This window comes from Oncorhynchus mykiss, chromosome 2 (assembly GCF_057628025.1).
Source record: "Oncorhynchus mykiss isolate SJ-2025 chromosome 2, ASM5762802v1, whole genome shotgun sequence".
NCBI classification, from domain to species: Eukaryota; Metazoa; Chordata; class Actinopteri; order Salmoniformes; family Salmonidae; genus Oncorhynchus; species Oncorhynchus mykiss.
In genome coordinates, this window is record NC_143023.1 from 43488365 (window position 1) to 43512250 (window position 23886).

Here is a 23886-nt window from a genome sequence, read left to right on the forward strand (position 1 = left end):
CAAATCCAGACATGGCGGGATACTCACCCTGAGTGGCAATGAAGTGGCTGGATCGATGGTAGCCCTGAAAAAGAAAACATGGGATGACATACTTAGTAAGCCATCTGTGCCTCAGACAGCGCTTTCAGCATGCCCACGGCATCCACGCACCACCTCAACCGGTCATAGTGGTAACCGTAACCTCCTGAGATTTGACCTCATGCAAGCACAAGTAATATAACTACATAGGGACACTTGTCACATGCTGGAGATGACAAGGCATGCCAGTGGGTATGGTGAAAATGACACAGCTCTATATGCTTACAGGTCACACAAACAATGGGCCACAAGGCAGTCTCGTCTTCCGCAGATATGGGAGCTCCTTCAAACGTGCATTTCTCTTTACTTAGTGGGTTGTCTTTGATTTAGGTTTGGTCGAGAAAAGGGTGCCTATTCACAATACCTCCTTCAACGGTATTGCCAGAGTGCAATGGTGCTCTTGTTATTCTACTGTAAGATGAGCTACTGGCTTGAAGCTTGGACATGGCTCAGGTGGAAATAGACAAACATCTAAGATTCAATGGCAGATAAAAGGAAAAGAGATGGCAACCCTCAGAGTTTCTTCACTCTGCTGCAATCTGAACATTGTGAAACCTCAGAGCAGCTTGCTTTGTGCCAACTCTGAGTGCAGGCTCCCAAACACTAGACTGAAGGGTTTGCATTTTGAAAGAGGGATGTGCTGCATGGGAAAGAGGGAAAAGAAAGGGATGGTAGACAATAGAAAGAGCAGTGAATTACTTACTTCCCTGTTAATCCGAATCTACAGGGTCCAAAGTCGAGAAGGTGGGGAAGGTAGTAGAAAAAAAAGAGAGAACAGATAGAAGCTAGTTAATGAAAGAAGATTGAGAAATCTAAGGAGATAAAGGTTGCAGACAGGAGGAGAACCTGTATTGAGAGGTGTGCTAGTTTACATACAGTATGTGCGTGTGAGGCTGAGTGTGTGTTTTGTGTGTGAGCGTGCGTGCATGCATTCGTTCATGCACGTGCTGCCATGTGTGTGTATTGCTTTGGACTGTCTCCCTATTTAACAAATTAGACGCTGTCATATAGCATTCAGCAGGGTTCAGCAGAGTTTGATGATGGAAAATACTGCCCTGTATGTACACATGACAAACACAGGCAGCTGCCAAGCATGCATATACATACAGCACAATACTGTATACCCACACACACACAGCCACACATACAGGCACACAGCCTGGCGATGAGTGACAAAGAGATCAAATCAAATGCTAAAGAGAAAAACTATCTGAGAGCTCGCACTTCGTCAACCTCTGCTTTAACAAACAGAAAACACATTTCAGAGAGAGGATAAACTTTTCCATGTAACCTTTGGTGAAATAGTAATGCGCTCTCCACAAGTACTCCCCTGTAGCAACGTATTTATTCATCATTCAGTACCAGGCCTTGTCAGGGGGCCAACTTGGCCATACAGCGAGCAGCACCCAAGCATTAAGTGGCAGGTCTCTAATGATGCCTGGTCTCCCTGTGCCCTGACACTCTAATTGGCACCCTCACAATGGCAGGAGTCAAAATAGGACGGACCCATTTTAGTGCCCTCTCAAGTGCCCTCTCTATGCTAATGAAGTCCCCTAAAAGCATTTCTCCTCCACAAGTCCCCTCTCTCTATATCTCTCCCGGCTTAACGATGTAAAAGGAATGCTTTCACCTTTCCGACGAGGCGTTTTAGACAAGTTTGTCTCTTATGATGGAATAACGTGCATTCATGACTGTACAGTCCAACAAATTGATGATGCATGTTGCTCTACGGGAAACACATTCTAGTTGATGCAGATGGAAACAAGAAGTATAATAAAGTGAAGGTGAGCAGTCAAAGAGATCATGTCTCAGAGATGCTCCCCGTCCATCCAGCGATTGAACAACATCAATCCAGTCTATTCAATTCAGAGGGATTGGGGGGGTTTTACAAAGGGCTTTACCGCCAGGACTTGGTATTATAAAATTAATGTATTGTCTATTAATAGCGTTGGATAAGGGGTTGTAGAGGTAGTCACCAAACAGACATGGCATCTGGCCAAATGCCAAGAGGAAGGTTTGTGATTGGATGGGGGTTGGGTGGATGGTGGGGTGAGCCTGGTGTTTCCAGGAATAGGAATAACCTCTCACAGGTAAATCTGGGGAACCGGATTGCTTAGGGCGACACAAAATACTGTGAAATGGACTGTGGTTTTTCAGAAAGGGATAAGGAATGACTTGGTGTGTTTCCCAGTATAACACTGTGTGATTGGACAGGATTCTGAGCAGAAAGGAAGGAGAGCTGAAACTTACGTCTATGTAGTTGGCGTTGATGTAGTCGGAGTTGGGGTCTCCCAGGAGTGGGTGGAGCTTGACTCTGTGGCGGTTGTCTGGAATGGAAACATGAATCACATATCAGCCGTGTTTCCAATTGCATTACAGTACATCCACACCACATACAACTCAATTAAATAAAACCTTTCTTTTTTTAAAATTTTATTTAAAAAATCTGTACATAAAATAACACATTTACTGTAGTAACTTGACAAGGAATGCCTACACGCATTTCAATATAACTTTCCTTTACTTTCAACCTAAGAAATAAAAGGTGTACAGCCATGTACACAACTGGCTCCCGGGTGGGAGGCACTGCATCTCAGTGCAAGAGGTCCTTGGTTCACATCCAGGCTGTATCATATTCGGGCTGTGATAGGGAGTCCCATAGGGCTGCGCACAATTGGCCCATCCAGGTTTGGCTGGGGTAGGCCATCAATGTAAATAAGAATTTGTTCTTCACTGACTTGCCTAGTTAAATAAAGGTTACATTTTAAATGTACAAACGGTATAAATACAGCCAAACAATACAGCCCACTCAACATGTGGTATAGTCGCATTGTACAGATCCAACTCAGGGTGATGACATCTTCCAAGGGGAAAGGTTACGGTCAATAATAACCATGCACACATGAATAGCAATCATACTATACTGCAGATAAGTACAATTCATATTTAATGTAATTATATATATAGTGTCCACACTATAACACATCTCCCACCTTAATTTCAAAGGACAAGTACATTAGAGTGTCTAAGTTGAGAAACAGACGCTTTGCAAGTCCTCAACTGGCAGCTTCATTAAATAGTACCCGCAAAACACCAGTCTCAACATCAACAGTGAGCAACATCAACAGTGAGAGGCGACTCTGGGATGCTGGCTTTCTAGGCAGAGCTCCTCTGTCCAGTGTCTATGTTCTTTTGCCCATCTAAATGTTTTCTTTTTATTGGCCAGTCTGAGATATGTATTTTTCTTTGTAACTCTGCCTAGAAAGCCAGCATCCCAGAGTCGCCTCTTCACTGTTGACGTTGAGACTGGTGTTATACGGGTACTATTTAATGAAGCTGCCAGATGAGGACTAGTGAGGCGTCTGTTTCTCAAACTAGACAATCTAATGTACATGTCCTCTTGCTCAGTTGTACACTGGGGCCTCTCATGGTTAGAGACAGTTTGCAATGTTCTGTGAAGGGAGTAGTACACAGCGTTGTACGAGATCGTATTTTTTAAAAATGTTTATATTTCACCTTTATTTAACCAGGTAGGCTGGTTGAGAACAAGTTGCCATTTACAACTGCGACCTGGCCATGATAAAGCAAAGCAGTGCGACACAAACAACAACACAGAGTTACACATGGAAAAAACTATATTAAGTGTAAGGCAATAAATAGGCCATAGTGGTGAAATAAATACAATTTAGCAATTAAACACTGAAGTAATAGATGTGCAGAAGATGAATGTGCAAGTAGAGATACTGGGGAGCAAAGGAGAAAAAAACAGCAACAAAAAAACAGTATGGGTTATTTACAGAAGGGCTATGTACAGGTGCAGTGATCTGTGAGCTGCTCTGACAGCTGGTGCTTAAAGTTAGTGAGGGAGATATGGGTCTCCAGCTTCAGTGATTTTTGCAATTCGTTCCAGTCATTGGCAGCAGAGAACTGGAAGGATAGGCGGCCAAGGAAAGAATTGGCTTTGGGGGTGACCAGTGAAATATACCTGCTGGAGCGCGTGCTATGGGTGGGTGCTGCTGTGGTGACCAGTGAGCTGAGATAAGGCGGGGCTTTACCTAGCAAAGACTTAGATGACCTGGAGCCAGTGGGTTTGGTGACGAATATGAAGCGAGGTCCAGCCACCGATAGTATACAGATCGCAGTCGTGAGTAGTATATGGGGCTTTGGTGACAAAACGGATGGCACTGTGATAGACTGCATCAGTTTTACGAGGGTATGTTTGGCAGCAAGAGTGAAGGATGCTTTGTTGCGAAATAGGAAGCCCATTCTAGATTTAATTTTGGATTGGAGATGCTTAATGTGAGTCTGGAAGGAGAGTTTACAGTCTAACCAGACCCCTAGGTATTTGTAGTTGTCCACATATTCTAAGTCAGAACCGTCCATAGTAGTGATGCTGGACGGGCGGGCAGGTGAGGGCAGCGATCGGTTGAAAAGCATGCATTTAGTTTTTGGAGGCCACGGAAGGAGAGTTGTATGGCATTGAAGCTCGTCTGGAGGTTAGTTAACACAGTGTCCAAAGTAGGGCCAGAAGTATACAGAATGGTGTCGTCTGCGTAGAGGTGGATCAGAGAATCACCAGCAGCAGTAGCGACATCATTGATGTACACAGAGAAAAGAGTCGGCCCGAGAATTTAACCCTGTGGCACCCCCATAGACACTGCCAGAGGCCCTCCGATTTGACACACCGAACTCTGTCTGAGAAGTAGTTGGTGAACCAGGCAAGGCAGTCATTTGAGAAACCAAGGCTGTTGAGTATGCCGATAAGAATGCAGTGATTGACAGAGTCGAAAGCCTTGGCCAGGTCGATGAATACGGCTGCACAGTATTGTCTCTTATCGATGGCGGTTATGATATTGTTTAGGACCTTGAGCGTGGCTGAGGTGCCCCCATGACCAGCTCAGAAACCAGATTGCATAGCGGAGAAGGTACGGTGGGATTCAAAATGGTCGGTGATCTGATTGTTACCTTAGCTTTCGAAGACCTTAGAAAGGCAGGGTAGGATAGATTTTGGTCTGTAGCAGTTTGGGTCTAGAGTGTCTCACACTTTGAAGAGGGGGATGACCGCGGCAGCTTTCTAATCTTTGGGGATCTCAGACGATATGAAAGAGAGGTTGAACAGGCTAATAATAAGGGTTACAACAATTTCGGCGGAACATTTTAGAAAGAGAGGCTCCAAATTTCTGTTTGAAAAAGCCAGCCTTAGCTTTACTAACTGCCTGTGTATATTAGTTTCTAACTTCCCTGAAAAGTTATATATCGCGGGGGCCATTTGACGCTAATGCCATACGCCACAGGATGTTTTTGTGCTGGTCAATGGCAGTCAGGTCTGGAGTGAACCACGGGCTGTATCTGTTCCTGGTTCTAAATGTTTTGAATGGGGCATGCTTATTTCAGATTGTGAGGAAAACACTTTTAAAGAATAACCAGGCTTCTTCTACTGGCGGAATGAGGTCAATATCCTTCCAGGATACCCGAGCCAGGTTGATTAGAAAGGCCTGCTCGCTGAAGTGCTTTTTTGGAGCATTTGACAGTGATTAGGGGTGGTCGTTTGACCGCAGACCCATTGTGAATGCAAGCACAGAGGCAGTGATCGCTGAGATCCTGGTTGAAGACAGCAGAGGTATATTTGGAGGTCAGGTTGGTTAGGATGATATCTATAAGGGTGCCTGTGTTTATGGATTTGGTGTTGTACCTGGTAGGTTCATTGATAATTTGTGTGAGATTGAGGGCATCAAGCTTAGATTGTAGGATGACCGGGGTGTTAAGCATGTCCCAGTTTAGGTCACCTAACAGCACGAGCTCTGAAGATAGATGGGGGGCAATCAATTCGCATATGTTGTCCAGGGCACAGGTGGGGGCAGAAGGTGGTCTATAGCAAGCGGCAACGGTGAGAGACTTGTTTCTGGAAAGGTGGCTTTTGAAAAGTAGAAGCTCAAATTGTTTGGGCACAGACCTGATGCTCCAGATACTCACCTACCCTAAAGAAGGCCAGTTTTATTGCTTCTTTCATCAGAACAACAGTTTTCAGCTGTACTAACATAATTGCAAGAGGGTTTTCTAATGATCAATTTGCATTTTAAAATGCTAAACTTGGATTAGCTAACACAGGAGTGATGGTTGCTGATAATGGGCCAATGTACGCCTATGTAGATATTCCATAAAAAACAGCTGTTTCCAGCTACAACAGTCATATACAACATTAACAATGTCTACACTGTAGTTCTAATCAATTTGATGTTATTTTAATGGACAATTTTTTTTAGCTTTTCTTTCAAAAACAAGGGCATTTTTAAGTGACCCCAAACTTTTGAAAGGTAGTGTATATGATGGTCCTTCTTTCTTTTCAACTAGATCTGCTGTTCCAAACAAACACTAACACAACAAGTCTCTCAGTCTCAATGACTTAGTCTTTCAGGAGGTTTTAACTTGTAGAATTCCACCCGCAACTGTTCCGTCTGAAAATATGGTATTCCTTTGTCATAGCGCAGGCGGATGTGGTCCTGGTGTCCACGCATGACTCAACCATCAGTCAGTTTGACTACAAGGAGACTGGACCACTCTGACTCAGAATGATACCTGGCAACCAGCGCTCGCTTTCTTGGATTTTAACTGTCTTTCCCTCGCGTTGTGGTCATGTCTTGCTTTAAGTTTCTCCTGCTTCCATTCCACTTGTGCTTTGATGTCCGGACACAGTAGATCCAGGTGAGCTATTGGCTTTCTGCCCATCAACATCTCAGCTGGAGCATGTCCTGTGGTTGTTTGGGGCGTGATGCAGTACTGGAACAAGAACTGTGAGAGCTTAGTTGTGATGGTTCCCCCAGTCATCCTTTTGAGCCCCTCTTTCAGTGTCTGCACAGCCCGCTCCGCTAAGCCTTTTGAGGCCGGGTGAAACGGAGCGTTGCGGACATGGCGAATCCCGTTTCTCCGCATGAATTTTTGGAACAAGTCACAGGTAAAGTTTGTGTCTGACTCTTGTTGAACACAACAGAGTAAAGCATGAATTGCAAACACCTGCCAAAGCTTTTCGATGGTTGTGGCCGCTGTGATGTTGCGCATGATGTGAGCCTACAGCCACTTGGAGCGCGCGTACACCATGACAAGGAACATGTGGCCCATGAAAGGGCCTGCAAAGTCTATGCGTAGCCTGGACCTTGGGTGGTCAGGCCACTCCTACAGATTTTGGGGTTGCGGGTTGCGCCATCTTCTGGTTGATCTGGAACTCAGAACATGATTTCACTTTGTTTTCTACGTCCTGATCCATGTTAGACCACCAGATGTAAGAGCTGGCTAAACCTTTGATCCAGTAGAACCTTGTGTGAGCCTCATGGACCTCATCCATGACTTGCAAATGGCCAGGGGGTGGAACAACCACTCTGGGCCCAGCTCAGTTTTGTGTTTGCATAAGGTCTCAGTCCACCATCCTCTATGACAGGAGGGCAACCCTGACTAAGGAATCTTTTCACTTGGGCCAGGATAGGTCCAAGATAGAATCCCGGTCTGTCCGCTGTTTGATCTGTTTGGCATTCACAGGTGAGTTTGACAATCTCAACATCAGGAAAATTGTCTCGGGAGGCACCACAGTTGTGCTGGGCAGCAATGGGAGACGGCTGACCGCGTCTGCATTTGAAATATCCTTCCCCGCTCTGTACATGATAGTGTACTCGTAAGCTGACAGTGTTAGGGCCCAGCGCTGTACCCTTGCTGAAGCCATTGGAGGAATGCATCCTGATGCGCTAAAATGACTAATCAGGGGTTTTTGGTCAGTACATATGGTGAAATTATGACCATAGAGGTACTATGGCCAGACTTTCCTTGTCTAACTATGAATAACCCTTCTCAGTATTCGTCAGTGTGCCTGATGAAAATCCAATGGGTTCTCTGACCTGTCCTCCATCTAATGGTGGAGTACTGCCCCAATGCCATATGGCAAGGCGTTACATGACAAGATGATCTCTGTCTTGGTCAAAATTAACCAGCAGTTGTGCAGCTTCTAGTAGTGATTTCACTTCCATGAAAGCTTTCTCTTGTGCTGGTCCCCAATTCCATTTACAGTCTTTGTGGAGCAGCTGATAAAGTGGAGCCAACACTGTTGACAGGGAGGAACGTACCACAGTAGTTCACCATGCCCAGGAACAACCTGAGCTCAGACACGTTCTTGGGTTTTGGAGCATCCTTGATTGCCCTGACTATGTCCTCCACAGGATACAGACACTCTGATCATATGACCTAGGTATGTCACTTGGAATGTGGACTTGCTACGCTTCAGGCGTAGGCCTGTCTCTGAGAATCTCTTTAACATCTGGTCCAGATGGTGGAGGTGCCCCTGTAACCAGGATGTCGTCCAGGTACACTGCTACATGACGGATCCCCTGCAGTAGACTGTCCATTGTCCTCTGGACAATGGCTGGACTGGACGCCACTCTGAAAACTAAGCGGTTGTACCTGAACAATCCTTTGAGCGTGTTGACTGTGACATGCTCTTTTAAGACCTCATCCAGGAGGAGTTGTTGGTAGGCTCGACTCATGTCAAGTTTTGAGAACGTCTTCTCTCTTGCAAGCATTGCGAACTGGTCCTCCACCCGCGGCAGCGGGAAAGCATCCAGCCTAGAGGCCCTGTTGATGGTGGTTTGTAGCCCCACATATATGCAACGTGCCGTCATTTTTCAGAATGGGAATGATTGGAGCTGCCCAGCGGGAGAACTGAATGGGAGTAATGATGTTTGTTTCCTGCAGCCGCTCCAACTCATCCTCAACTTTCTTTTTCATGGCGTAAGGCTTGGAAAAGTTAGGCTTGGCCTGAGGATCTACGAACAGCTTAACTGCAGTGCTCTGCAGTGTGCCCAGTTCATCTTTGAAAATCTCAGGGTACTTTTGAATGACATCCTCAGTCTCTCGTGTGTGTTTTATCTCACCCCAGTTCAGTTGTATTTTGGTGAGCCAGTCACACCCTAGTAAACTAGGCCCATTCCCTTTCACCACCAGGTGCTGTGGTCTAGCTTCCTGGCTGTTGTATGCAATGTCCACCTCCAGAGCCCCAAGCAATGGCATCGTCACACCGGTGTACGTACACAGTCTGATCCCTGCCGGTGTGAGGGCTGAAGCCTGTTTTGAGTCCCATATTTGTTTGTAGGTCTCCTCACTGATAACAGAGGCAGAGGCCCCCATGTCAACCTCCATTCTTATCTGCTTTCCATCTTCCTCCACTGTAGCATAGATAGGCTCTGCGCGTGGCTCACTCACATTAAATATGTTGTAGGAACAATGCTTGTCCTCCTCCTCTGTGCTCTCTAGGTGGTGAGCTACTGACTGCAGCTTCTTAGCTGTGAACTTGCCCTACCCAGTCTGCCAACCCTCTGGCTTGCTCCTAGGACCCCTGCATTTTTTTACTAAATGTCCCTTTTTGTTGCAATTGTGACAGACAGTGTCCTTGAACTTACAGTTGTTTGCATAATGTGTTCACCCACATCTGAAACATTCCACTGCTTTTCCCCTTTTTCCTGACGCCTCTTTTGTCACCTGATGCACTGCACAACTCCCACTTTCGGCCTTTTGAATATTTATAGCATTTACAAGCCACCACCATCCCCATCCCTTGAGACAGTTCCAATGATCTCTTGAAAGTCAGTGTGGCTTCCACCAGCAAACAGTGCTGTATGCTGTCATCATTAATGCCACAGACTAATCTGTCACGGAGCATGTCCTCTAACATAGCCCCAAACTCACAATGTTCAGAGAGTTCACATAATTCAGCAACAAAGTTAGCAACAGACTGACCGGAAAATGGCAGTTTTCTGAAAATTTCTCCCGGTCTCCGTGGTGTAGCCAAATTCCTCATTAGCTTTTAGCCCCACACACACTCAAGCCTCATCTGTAATTCTATTTGCCAAGAAAAAGTGTCCCAACCTTTCCACATATTCTGTTCAGACCTCGTTCTCTTCCATAAACTTAGTGATAGTCCCAAACATTGCCATTATAATGCCAACTTGTCCTTGGCCCTCATTAGTTATTTTCACTTGCTACTGATTGTCACCATCGATGTTTCCCTCCAGTGGCAGCTGCTCTCTGTCGCTCATTGAGCTAGCTAGCTAGCTAGCTAGCTAGCTAAGTGACTACCTCCACTGTTTCTTAGCTAGCTAGCACATCACCCTGTACATGCTGATAAAGTTTTATCCCCGTCGCCAAAAAGATGTAGTAGTCCCACACGCATTTCAATATTACTTTCACCCTAAGAAATAAAATGTGTACAGCCATGTACAAACACAGCCAAACAATACAGCCCACTCAACATGTGGTAGAGTCGCATTGTACAGATCCGACGGGGTAACGACATCATCCAAGGGGAAAGGTCACGGTCAATGCCAATAATAACCATGCACACATGAATAGCAATCATACTATACTGCTGGTAAGTACAATACATATTCAATGTAATTATTTATATAGGGTCCACACTATAACATACAGTCAAAGTCAGAAGTTTACATAACCTTAGGTTGGAGTCATTAAAACTAGTTTTTCAACCACTCCACAGATTTCCTGTTATCAAACTATAATTTTGGCAAGTCGGTTAGGACATCTGTTTATGCATGCCCATACCCTAACCCCACCACCTCCATGAGGCACACGCTGTCTGCCATCTTCCCGGTAGAGTTGAAACCAGGATTCATCTGGGAAGAGCTCACTTCTTCAGCGTGCCAGTGGCCATCGAAGGTGAGCATTTTCCCACTGAAGTCGGTTACAACGCCAAACTGCAGTCAGTTCAAGACACTGGTGAGGACGAAGAACACGCAGATGAGCTTCCCTGAGAAGATTTCTGACCATTTGTGCTGAAAGTTGTTGGTGGTGCAAACCCAGTTTAATCCGGGTGGCTGGTCTCAGACAATCACGCAAGTGAAGAAGCAGGATGTGGAGGACCTGGGCTGGCGTGGTTACACATGCTCTGCGGTTGAGAGGCCGGTTGGACCTACTGCCAAATTCTCTAAAATGACATTGGAGGCGGCTAACAGTAGAGAAATTAACATTCATTTCTCTGGCAACAGCTCTGGTGGATATTCCTGCAGTCAGCATGCCAATTGCATGCTCCCTCAAAACTTGAGACATCTGTGGCATTGTGTTGTGTGACAAAACTGCACATTTAGAGTTGCCTTTTATTGTTCCCAGCACATGGTGCACCTGTGTAATGATCATGCTGTTTAATCAGATTCTTGATATGTTACATCTCACTAATAGGGATGTAAACAAATTTGTGCACAACATTTGAGAGAAATAAGCTTTTTGTGCGTGTGGAAAAAGGTTTTGCCATATTTTATTCAGCTCATTTCAACATGCGACCAAAACTAAGGAAATCAGTCAATTGAAATAAATAAATTTGGCCCTAATCTATGGATTTTTGTCACACCCCTCCAAGTGTCACCCATCTTCCCCATTATCTCCAGTGTATTTATACCTGTGTTCTCTGTTTGTCTGTTGCAGTTCACTTTGTTTCATCTAGCCTACCATAGTTTTTCTCCTTTCTCTAGTTCTCCTGTTTTTGACTATTCTGCCTGCCCTGACCCTGAGCCTGCCTGCCGTTCTGTACCTTGTCACACAACCCTTGAATACTGTCCTCTGCCGGCCCTGAGCCTGCCTGCCGTTCTGTACCTTTTCAACTCTGCTCTGGATTGCTGACCTCTGCCTGCCCTTAACCTGTTGTTTGCCTTCCCCCCCTGTTTTGTAATAAACCTTTGTTACTTTGAAACTGTCTGCATCTGGGTCTTCTCCTGAGCCTTGACAGTACAAAACTGTCCATGATGGACCCAGCAGACTCGGACCAGCTCCCCAATGCTGTCTCCTCCCAAAGACCCACCATTGGAAGGCACTAGGAGTTGCTTCATGGTCTTACGGAAGGGTTCCAGACATTGGCCGAACACCATGACAGTGAGTTGAACACATTGCTGGAGCAATTCCGCAGGTTGAATGTTAGGCAGCCTACCACGGCAGTAACCTCCCAGCATCTCAGTCACCCGGCTGTTAGCAGCGTGGCCTCCCCGGCGACCCTGGTTCCCGAGAACCCCACTTGCCTCCCCCGGAATGCTTCGGTGGGGACTCGGGAACCTGTCGGGCGTTTCTCGCGTAGTGTTCAAGCTGCAAGCTGCAGCCCTCCTCCTTCCCCTCGAACATCTCAACAACTCATCACACTGATGTCCAGTAGGGTTCTAGCCTGGGATATGGCTGTGTGGGAACAACAGTCGACCGTATGCTTCAGTCTGGAGGAGTTGGTGGCGGAGGGGGAAGATGCTTTTTTATTCTCTATTGTCCAGGAGAGGAGCCTGCCCGGAATTTACTCCAGCTTCGACAAGACTATACATACGGTGGATTTCGGCACATTGGCAGCTGAGAGTGCCTGGAACCCGGAATCGCTATTAGACACGTTCCAGCACGGATTATGGGAGGAAGTGAAGGACGAGCTAGCAGCCCAGTAACTACTGACCGATCTCGACTCACTCATTGCCTGCTCCAAAACCGCCATGTAAAAGCCAGACCACAGTTTGCAACTGCACATGGGGACAAAGATCGTACTTTTTGGAGAAAAAGTGTCCTCTGGTCTGACAAAACAAAAATAGAACTGTTTGGCCATAATGACCATCATTATGTTTAGAGGAAAAGGGGGAGGCTTGCAAGCCAAAGAACACCATCCCAGCCATAAAGCACGGGGGTGGCAGCATCATCTTGTTGGGGTGCTTTGCTGCAGGAGGGACTGGTGTACTTCACTAAATAGATGGCATCATTAGAGAGGAAAATTATATGGATATATTGAAGCAACATCTCAAGACCAGAACCAGACTTGTGGAGGTCTACAATTTTTTGTCTGAAATACCGTGCCTTGCGAAAGTATTCGGCCCCCTTGAACTTTGCGACCTTTTGCCACATTTCAGGCTTCAAACATAAAGATATAAAACTGTATTTTTTTGTGAAGAATCAACAACAAGTGGGACACAATCATGAAGTGGAATGACATTTATTGGATATTTCAAACTTTTTTAACAAATCAAAAACTGAAAAATTGGGCGTGCAAAATTATTCAGAAGGAGGTATTGTGAATAGGCACCCTTTTCTCGACCAAACCTAAATCAAAGACAACCCACTAAGTAAAGAGAAATGCACGTTTGAAGGAGCTCCCATATCTGCGGAAGACGAGACTGCCTTGTGGCCCATTGTTTGTGTGACCTGTAAGCATATAGAGCTGTGTCATTTTCACCATACCCACTGGCATGCCTTGTCATCTCCAGCATGTGACAAGTGTCCCTATGTAGTTATATTACTTGTGCTTGCATGAGGTCAAATCTCAGGAGGTTACGGTTACCACTATGACCGGTTGAGGTGGTGCGTGGATGCCGTGGGCATGCTGAAAGCGCTGTCTGAGGCACAGATGGCTTACTAAGTATGTCATCCCATGTTTTCTTTTTCAGGGCTACCATCGATCCAGCCACTTCATTGCCACTCAGGGTGAGTATCCCGCCATGTCTGGATTTGGGTGCTTGTGTGTGGGATTGTGTGTTTTTGTGTGTAAAATTGAGGTCGACCAACCTACCCAATGAACTTCCACGTAGGACCTAGCAACAGTGACACAGACAGATCTCAAGTGTCTCTCCATCCAATCAAAAGGTGACTGCATGTGTGACCCGCCAACCCACTGCATGATATGGGGTGGGTGATACATGGAGACAGAGAGAGAGAGAGTGTGTGCGTGCGGGTGCGGGTGCGTGTGCGTGTGCGTGTGCGTGTGTGTGTGTGTGTGTGTGTGTGTGTGTGAGAGCCTACAGTTCTCCCTCTGTCAATCATCCACACCTGTGATCTCTTACTAAGCAGCAGTTTGGGTGCACAAACTGTGTGTGTGTGTTCATGCTTTTCCATGCGTGCGTGTTTGGATGTGTAGATACACACCTCAGCATCAGTTAAACCCTCTCCTAGCGTGTCTAGCTACTCACTTATCTTACACAAACTCACTCTCTCTCTGAGAGAGAGAGATAAAGTGTGATAGAGTGTGAGTCTGAGTGAGTAAGCTATTCTTAGTGTCTTCCTCGGCCATATGATCCGTTTCCTGTTTCACCTGTCACTTCTCATACTGAGCCACAGTTCGCTGGCACAGACCAATGAACACTGCTATGAAGCACTGTACAGCACAACTTTAATTACAGTAGGGCATTTGACCTGACCAGGAAAAACTCTTTGGTCCTACTTACAGTGCCTTGCGAAAGTATTCGGCCCCCTTGAACTTTGCGACCTTTTGCCACATTTCAGGCTTCAAACATAAAGATATAAAACTGTATTTTTTTGTGAAGAATCAACAACAAGTGGGACACAATCATGAAGTGGAACGACATTTATTGGATATTTCAAAAAATTTTAACAAATCAAAAACTGAAAAATTGGGCGTGCAAAATTATTCAGACCCTTTACTTTCAGTGCAGCAAACTCTCTCCAGAAGTTCAGTGAGGATCTCTGAATGATCCAATGTTGACCTAAATGACTAATGATGATAAATACAATCCACCTGTGTGTAATCAAGTCTCCGTATAAATGCACCTGCACTGTGATAGTCTCAGAGGTCCGTTAAAAGCGCAGAGAGCATCATGAAGAACAAGGAAAAGCTATAATCACAGCAAAAGGTGGCGCTACAAAGTATTAACTTAAGGGGGCTGAATAATTTTGCACGACAAATCTCCGTCCCAGTCTCAGGTCTTTTGCAGACTCCATCAGGTTTTCTTCCAGAATGGTCCTGTATTTGGCTCCATCCATCTTCCCATCAATTTTAACCATCTTCCCTGTCCCTGCTGAAGAAAAGCAGGCCCAAACCATGATGCTGCCACCACCATGTTTGACAGTGGGGATGGTGTATTCAGGGTGATGAGCTGTGTTGCTTTTACGCCAAACATAACGTTTTGCATTGTTGCCAAAAAGTTCAATTTTGGTTTCATCTGACCAGAGCACCTTCTTCCACATGTTTGGTGTGTCTCCCAGGTGGCTTGTGGCAAACTTTAAACAACACTTTTTTTGGATATCTTTAAGAAATGGCTTTCTTCTTGCCACTCTTCCATAAAGGCCAGATTTGTGCAACATATGACTGATTGTTGTCCTATGGACAGAGTCTCCCACCTCAGCTGTAGATCTCTGCAGTTCATCCAGAGTGATCATGGGCCTCATGGCTGCATCTCTGATCAGTCTTCTCCTTGTATGAGCTGAAAGTTTAGAGGGACGGCCAGATCTTGGTAGATTTGCAGTGGTCTGATACTCTTTCCATTTCAATATTATCGCTTGCACAGTGCTCCTTGGGATGTTTAAAGCTTGGGAAATCTTTTTTTATCCAAATCCGGCTTTAAACTTCTTCACAACAGTATCTCGGACCTGCCTGGTGTGTTCCTTGTTCTTCATGATGCTGTCTGCGCTTTTAACGGACCTCTGAGACTATCACAGTGCAGGTGCATTTATACGGAGACTTGATTACACACAGGTGGATTGTATTTATCATCATTAGTCATTTAGGTCAACATTGGATCATTCAGAGATCCTCACTGAACTTCTGGAGAGAGTTTGCTGCACTGAAAGTAAAGGGTCTGAATAATTTTGCACGCCCAATTTTTCAGTTTTTGATTTGTTAAAAAAGTTTGAAATATCCAATAAATGTCGTTCCACTTCATGATTGTGTTCCACTTGTTGTTGATTCTTCACAAAAAAATCTTCACAATCTTCACAAAAAAATCTTTATGTTTGAAGCCTGAAATGTGGCAAAAAGTCGCAAAGTTCAAGGGGGCCGAATACTTTCGCAAGGCACTGTATATCCATTTCTTTAGATTTTCCCATGATGTCAAGCAAAGGCACTGAGTTTAAAAGTCATGCACAAAGTAGATGTTTGAGGAGAAATTTGTGGAGTGGTTGAAAAATTAGTTTTAATGACTCCAACCTAAGTGTATGTGTCATGTCTTGTCATGTTATGTCTTGTTCCTGTTCTTTCTCTTCACTCTGTCTCCCTCTGCTGGTCGTATTAGGTTACCTTCTCTTTCTCTCCTCCTCCAGCCGTTTCTCATCTCCTCTAACTACCTCGTTCACCCTCTTCCCACCTGTTCCCTTTTTCCCTCTGATTAGGTCTCTATTTCTCTCTCTGTTCCTGCTTCTTTCTTTGTCAGATTCTCGTTTGAGTTTCTCATGCCAGAAACAAACTATCGTCTCGTTTGCTTCACCCTTGTCCTGTCCCGCAGGAATCCGCTTGGCAAGTGCATCCTGTACTCAGCTAACTGTCTTGTCGTTTGTACTGTGTCCAGTTCATCTGATGCTACGTGAGATCAGGTACCACTGTTCCTCTACGACCCGCGCCTACCCAGAGAGACCTGCAGCCTGTCGCCGCTAACCCAGCTATTCTCCTCTGCTGCTAAGAAGGGGGCTCTTTTGTAATTATCAGAAGGACTTTTTGTTTCATTTGTCGCCCTCTCTGCGGGTTGTCTATTTTTCCATTATCTACATCTGAAGAGGATCTATGTCTTCCCTGTGTTTACATTAAAGGACTCTGTTTTTGTTAAACCGCTTTTGGGTCCTCACTCACCTGCACAACAGTATGTAAACTTCCAACTTCAACTGTATCTTTACCTCAGGTTCTTCCACTGAGGTAAAAATATATATTTTACATGGAAGACCTGGCCAAAAGATCCTACATAACAATTTTTTTCATGTAAAAGAATATAACACATATTTGTGATTGACAATATTGCTTACGGTGATCAGTGCATTCGTCCCAAGCGGGCTGGCATGTCCATGATGACTTATATCCCATCAACGTGTCATTCCTCCCTTTAGTTTTGTCCTTCTTTTTGGTGCAGTCCCAGCCATCAAAGAAGCTCTGTGGAGGGGTAGGGAAGTATATGTTAATGATACTATCACCAATACCACCCTTCCCCTATGGAGTCAAACATATTTACAATGCGTCTCTTCTAAACCATTATATCTGCAGTTGTCTGTTGTGTTTGAGCGACGTAAGGGGGAAATAGAAAATTAATGGGTATAATTGGAGCAATATCTTTCAAGTATTGAGCCAATGCATACATCATGACGGTGTAGTGCTATTCAAAGACCATTCGAACTGAAAGGGAGTTCAAAAGCATCATAGATGACAAGTAGCTACCCGTTCACATTAACTGATCATGCAGAACATGTGGAAGAGCCTTAGCTTCATGTTCACACAGAGACAGAGCACTCTAGTGAATTCCATACATCCTGCCTAGTCATGGCCCCATGCACAACTCTGTTCCAACACGCTCCTGTCCTCTCATCAACATGCCCCACTATCGCCATCCTATGACAGTCCTGATTCCAGGGCAACCCCAGCAGCAGGATCCAGCTGTCTAATGCTCTCATCAACCAAACTACTCCTGTCCCCTAGTGTGGGGCCAAGTTTCCCCCCACACACACCCCTGTGGTTGTTCAGCCCCCAGGGGGGGACTGTGGGTGAATCCAAGCCTGCATGCTGAGCAGGGGAATTACAACCCCGCTGCTCCCCACAGAGAGAGTAACCACCCAAACTCTGCCTATGATTACACCAACCCCCCCACTTTTCCCCAATACAGACTTGGAGAGTTAGGCCCATTGATCGGGGTGGAGGGTGCAGGGAGGGAGGGAGGGTTATTTGGTTCTGAGGATCACACAAAAAATTAAGAGTAAAACTCGAATGAAAGACAAGACGAGACACAGTGAAGAACAGTCTGAGCCGTTACATGAATAATTTTGCTGCAGTGTTTACAAATTATCGCTGTGTTTTATCTCCCCCAGTGCAATATTACTGTGTCAACCAGCCCACCGGTTTTGACTACTTTCCTTTCTCCTAATCATGGAGAAGTATCCCACCGGGGAGAAATGTTTCATGGCTGTGTGCCCTCCAAAATGTGGCCCGACGCATCCAGACAGCCATGGAAATCAGCCTTTACAGAGGTACTGGAATAATAAGTGGGTTAAGTTCTGCTTGTCTCCCAAAACAAAACGTTTCCCTCTCTACCTATGGTAAAGTACAGACTTTGTTCCACAGTCTGCATGTCGAGAGATTTCCAATTATTTGACCTGTACTTAACTAGGCAAGTCAGTTAAGAACAAATTCTTATTTACAATGATGGCCTACCCAGGCCAAACCCTCCCCTAACCCAGACGATGCTGGGCCAATTGTGCACCGCCCTATGGCACTCCTGATCACGGCTGGTTGTGATACAACCCGAGATCAAACCAGGGTCTGCGCCACTCGGGAGACCTCGGAAGATAATGGAACTGAGGGAGACTCTCCTTAACATGCACTCCCTGATGCATAAAGAAGTTTGGAACAGAGTCCTCCAAGGCTTCTCTCCTTAATTGTAGGCGATGATTTAACAAAATGACTCCCTCGTTGTGCCGTGCATCACTTAATAACACCTGGTGGTATCCTATACAAGCCTAAAAACCTCTGTTTTTGAATTCTCCTCCAACCAGAGTACAGAGGTTCTTCTTTTTTCAGTGTGGTACTGGAGGTCAGCCAGGGGTTGGAAGCCACGAGCCCCCGATGCTGAGACAATTGTTGGTCACTGGGCTGGGGAACAAATGGACTGGTCTGGAGAACCCCTGGGGATTGGGGCTTCATCAGCGACATCCACTCTGACAGAGGGGCTATTTGAGCTCCAGACAATGAGGATTTTTTAATAGTCTCACAGTGAACTTGGTCAAAGAAGTGTCTTTTAACCCTGATCATGCATTTTTACAATCTGTAACAACTGGGACGTGAGTGATAACTTCACACAATCTGACTACTAAATGCATAATCTCCTGTCTACAATTTTTTACTTTTAAATGATGACTTATTCTACATTTTAAACCCCTAAATAGTGTACGGTGACAAGACTACAAACTTATATTTTCGCACACCATTATTTTCCAGCAACACACCATTATACCAACCAAACACACATCAGCCACAACCATGCCTATACTTCCTACCTCGTACTCCTGTTTGAAGCCGTACCCCTCTGCAGTTTTCATCTGGTTGATGTGCTGGAGAAGGTCAGCCACGCGCACAGCAGGGTGGAGCTGACCGGTGTGGTAGGGTGATCCCTTACGCCCACACTGGCGTCGTGGCGAACCCCCCAGAAGACTACTGGACTCGTTCACTGTGCTACACTGCTCACCTGTGAGAGAAGGACAAAGGAAGGGGGCACCATTAGGCATAGAGTTACACACAAAAGGTGGTATCTGAAATTGAGTAATTTGCAACTTCATTTTTCATATGAAACTCTGTTGATGTCAATGCCAGTCAATATTCCATAGGCTCAGTGGTGACCCATCATTCAGGGCAGGTGGGGCAGAGCCCCCACCTGTTTTGAGCCCCACATTTTTTGGGGGATACATTTTTTCCTGGTTTGCTTGTTATTTTGGCATTTTATACACGTCACATATCAAATAGCAAACAATGTAAAACAAATGTCATTGAGTTAATAAAGTCGCAAAAAACAAGGCAGCTCCAAAATGCAGGTGTTTCAGCCTAGCTCAGTGCTTGGTGGTGGTGGGGCAAGCCAGCAGAAAATGATTGGCTCAGCCTGATTGGCTCAGTTTTCTGTCATGATTGGCTAAGTTTTCTATCACTCATGGGGCAGTACGTCACCCCCAAGTCTAAGGTTAGAGCGCAAACATTTTAGCCCCTTTGGTTACAAGTGCCCATCCAAGAAGGCACAAGGTCATTGGCCACAGATAGTATGACATTACATTATATCTACAGTACCTTTGATTGGACTGATACTTTCAAAAATGTTCATACTTTCAAAATCTGACTGCAGAGTCTACTGGAGGACTTTTCCAAAGGATTGAAAGAGAAGTTGGGGAAACACGTGTACAACATTCGACATCAATACTCCAAACTGATATAATTAAAAGAGAATATGTGGAGAGATCATCGTGCATATTGACTTTGCAGAGAACTACCTGTGTAAATACACCAGTGAAATCCAGGCAGTTCACTTCGGTGATTCTCACAAGCAGGTGGCCCTCCACACCCGTGATGAACATACCACAAATGATACAGTTTCACTTTGCTCATTGAGCTCTTCTATGCGGATGACCCCCTGCAATCTGGGCCCATCTCTCAAAAACACTGGCCTCCTTCCTTGAGCTCTTCCCATCGGCTACTTTTGGAATCTTACTTTATCTTAAATGAATTAAATGTTTAACAATGGTTGTTGTTCAAACTGTTTGCAATAAAATATTGTTTTCATAAAGTTTTTTTTTTTTTGCATAGATGTCATTTCCACCACACCCATATTTTTTAGGTAAATGAGAATATTGTGTATAATTTGATTGATTGAGTGATTTGTTTTAGATAGGGTTATCATTTGGTTGTTATCATAATCTCACAAAAAGGTCTCATCACATTTTTCATGATAAAAACATTTTTTTCCGTTTATACATTCAGGCATTGTGTTGAATAATGTATATTAGAAAAACATAAAAAATCACTTAAAATAAGATTAAATACAAATTAATGAATAAATGTATAAATTAATGTGATACAAATTAACTGTATGATATTTAATTTTCAACTAAAACTGATGTTTAATGACGTGATCAAAATGACATTTGTCAATTTTCTGTCTGAGAAAAATACATTCCTTGAATACCATGATCACAGCCATTATCAGATATTATTTCTAGACACATCAAAAGCAATTATAATGGTGGTGTTTCAACACATTTTCATTTCTGAAAGCTTGCAGGGTCAAAGTGCTCGAAGTTGCAGAATCTCCCAGCTAAAGATAGACTAGCCAGTTAGCTTTGTAGCCATGGATTGTGCACCCTCCATTATTTAGCTAAGTAACTACAGTAGCTGGTTGATGTTTTCCTTTGGTAAACAGAGTGGATGAAAGCAACATTCACCTCCACAAATGCTGTTTACATCGATACTGAATGAAGCAATTAAGGGACATCATGGGCACCCTTAACTTTTTCACTTATTTTAAGGGGGAAATTCACCTTCAATGTTTTTTGCAACTGACTTAAAGTTAAGGAAACTTTAAAGAACAAGATGATTGTTCCTTCATTCTCTGTTATGCACATTAATATTTCAAGATGACGAGATGAGAAGGAAGACAACTAGAATCACAAATCATTTTCTTGCCTGAAGGTGTTTCACTTTACTTCTGTTTGCAATTTTATTTTTATTGTTATCTTATTAGACTGTGGATCTGCTGCAGGGAGCATAGATGCTTCTGAGGTATATGAAGCTTTTCTAAGACTAGATGGATGTTGTCGGAGGAATAACGTTCACACACAATATAGTGGGCGCGTTTGATGAACATTTTGGGAAAAGCTTGTCCTAAGTGATTATGTGAGTGAATATTTTAGTCCTCAGGTGTTCCAGGAATGAATCATAGCTTGATTGCTGGTGTCTTCTTTTTATTTGAAAGTACATACTGCAGGTGTGTGTGCTTATGCCTGTGTGTGTGTGTCTTACCGCGCATGCTGCAGGTGTGTGCCATGCGTGCTGCAGAGAGGGCCACACGCTCATCCTCCTGCAGGGTACTCTGGTCAGTGAAACTGCGCTCCATCGAACCCATGTGACTCTTCTCCTGACGGTACGTTATGGGTGTGTTATTTATGTTCACTGGCTTCCTACAAACACACAGAGTGAGAGAGGGAGGGGGAGGGGGAGAGAGGGGGATAGAGAGAGCAACAGTTTTATTTGGCCACTGAAACTCTTCATTGGTAGCCAGAGACCACAAGCATGTGAATGATCGATTGGCAAAACAATGGAAAGGTAGGAGGGTGGCAGGACCAATCCACAGCCAAAGCAGCTAGACCAGCCTCTAATTGAATATGTCACTGGAACTAAGGGGCCTAGCCCAAAACATGAAAAACAGCCCCATACCATTATTCCTCCTCCATCAAAGTTTACAGTTGGCACTATGCATTCAGGTAAGTAGCATTCTCCTGGCATCCGCCAAACCCAGAATCGTCCGTTGGACTGCCAGATGGTGAAGCGTGAATCATCACTCCAGAGAACGCTTTTCCACTGCTCAAGAGTTCAATGGCGGCGAGCTCCACACCACTCCAGCCGATGCTTGGCATTGAGCATGATGCTCTTAGGCTTACTGCTCGGCCATGGAAACCCATTACATGAAGCTCCCAACTATGTTATTGTGCTGATGTTGCTCCCAGAGGCTGTTTGGAACTCTGTAGTGAGTGTTGCAACTGAGGACAGACAATGTCTATGAGCTTCAGCACTCGGCGGTCCTGTTCTGTGAGCTTGTGTGGCCTAAAATTTTGCAGCTGAGCCATTGTTGCTCCTACACGTTTCCACTTCATAATAACAGAACATACAGTTGACCAGTGCAGCTCAAGCAGGGCAGAAATTTGACAAACTGATTGCGGGAAAGTTGGCATCCTATGACGGTGCCACGTTGACAGTCACTGAGCTCTTCAGTAAGGCCATTCTACAGCTAATGTTTGTCTATGGAGATTGTATGGCTATGTGCTCAATATTATACACCTGTCAGCATCGGGTATGGCTGAAATAGACAAATCCACAAATTTGAAGGGGTGTCCACATACTTTTGCATATATAGTGTATTTTAATAGGCTACATATAGGGAAAGGGGGTTACCTAGTCAGTTGCACAACAAAATGCATTTAACCAAAATATGTATTCCGCATTTAACCCAACTCCTCTGAATCAGAGAGGTGCAGGGTCTGCCTTAATCGACATCATTGGTGCCCGGGGAGCAGTTGTTGGGGGTTAACTGATGCTTTAACAGACTGGAAACGATATGAACTGAGTTCTCCCTACAACATGCCTGCTCAATGTGTAAATGTATGTTTTTTTTTAACTATAGTGCTTTGTGTTTTATTTGTAAATGAAAATGAATGTGCTGCTATATTGGCCTGGTCTCAATTGAACAATCGTTTTTTAATCTCAATGAGACTAACCTGGTTAAAAAAGGTTAAATGAAAATAAATTAAACGTATAATGCCTGTTCAGCTGGACTGGAAACTCTCAACAACCCTCTTTACCTAATTGGGAAATGTCCACCTATTTCTGAATAAGCATAGACCAAACTCTGAGTTATGATGGGGTTGGAACTAAGCTCATGAGGCATTTATATATTTCTCAAGAATTAGGGGTATATACAGTGCTCTCCGAAATGATTGGTACAGTGAATCATTTTTTGTCTTTTGGCTCTATACTCCAAAGGTTTGGACTTGAAATCAAACAAGGACTATGAGATTACAGTGCAGACAGTTACACATGGACAAATATCATACTCCCAAAAAATGCAAACCTCCCCTTTTATTGTAATGATGAGAGGATAGCATGTCTTGGGAGTATGATATTTGTGCATGTGTAACTTTCTCACTCATCATGATTCACATTCATTTAGGATTATCCTTAATCATGGTAGCATCCACATTCATGTAGAAGTGTTTAAATACATATTCTATTCTTATTTACAATAAAAGTGACAAATAGTTTACCATTCATTTCTATTGGGCACAAAATCATCTGAAACACAAAACAAACAGCAAATGCATCCAACAAATTTGTAGAGTCACAAGCTTCATGTAGTCATTGCATACTATGAATTTGAAAATGCAAATACTTATTTTTTACTACTTTAAGACACATATACTTTAATACAAGTGAATTGTCTGAATACTTTTGCTCCCCTAAAATGGGGGGACTATGTACAAAAACTGCCGGAATTCCTAAACGATTCACCCAATATGGATGAAAATACCCTCAAATTGTTTGATTTCAAATCCAAACTTGTCAAGTATACA

The 23886-nt window shown here is 44.3% G+C and overlaps 1 protein-coding gene across 4 annotated transcripts in view; it reads right to left on the reverse strand.

The window, feature by feature from the left end:
- The window catches only part of LOC110490335 (receptor-type tyrosine-protein phosphatase U), a 322183-nt gene that overhangs the window by 47030 nt on the left and 251267 nt on the right, over positions 1 to 23886 (reverse strand). For 2 of the 4 annotated variants that reach the window (XM_021563669.3, XM_021563676.3), the window contains exons 15-20: positions 21563 to 21720; positions 19060 to 19247; positions 16825 to 16948; positions 2329 to 2405; positions 782 to 799; positions 28 to 64 (exon numbers count right to left, since the gene is read on the reverse strand). In XM_021563669.3, coding sequence (XP_021419344.3) covers positions 28 to 64; positions 782 to 799; positions 2329 to 2405; positions 16825 to 16948; positions 19060 to 19247; positions 21563 to 21720 — 602 coding nt within the window. The remainder of the gene's footprint in view (positions 1 to 27; positions 65 to 781; positions 800 to 2328; positions 2406 to 16824; positions 16949 to 19059; positions 19248 to 21562; positions 21721 to 23886) is intronic. The other 2 variants (XM_021563683.3, XM_090200408.1) reach the window with 1 other exon arrangement.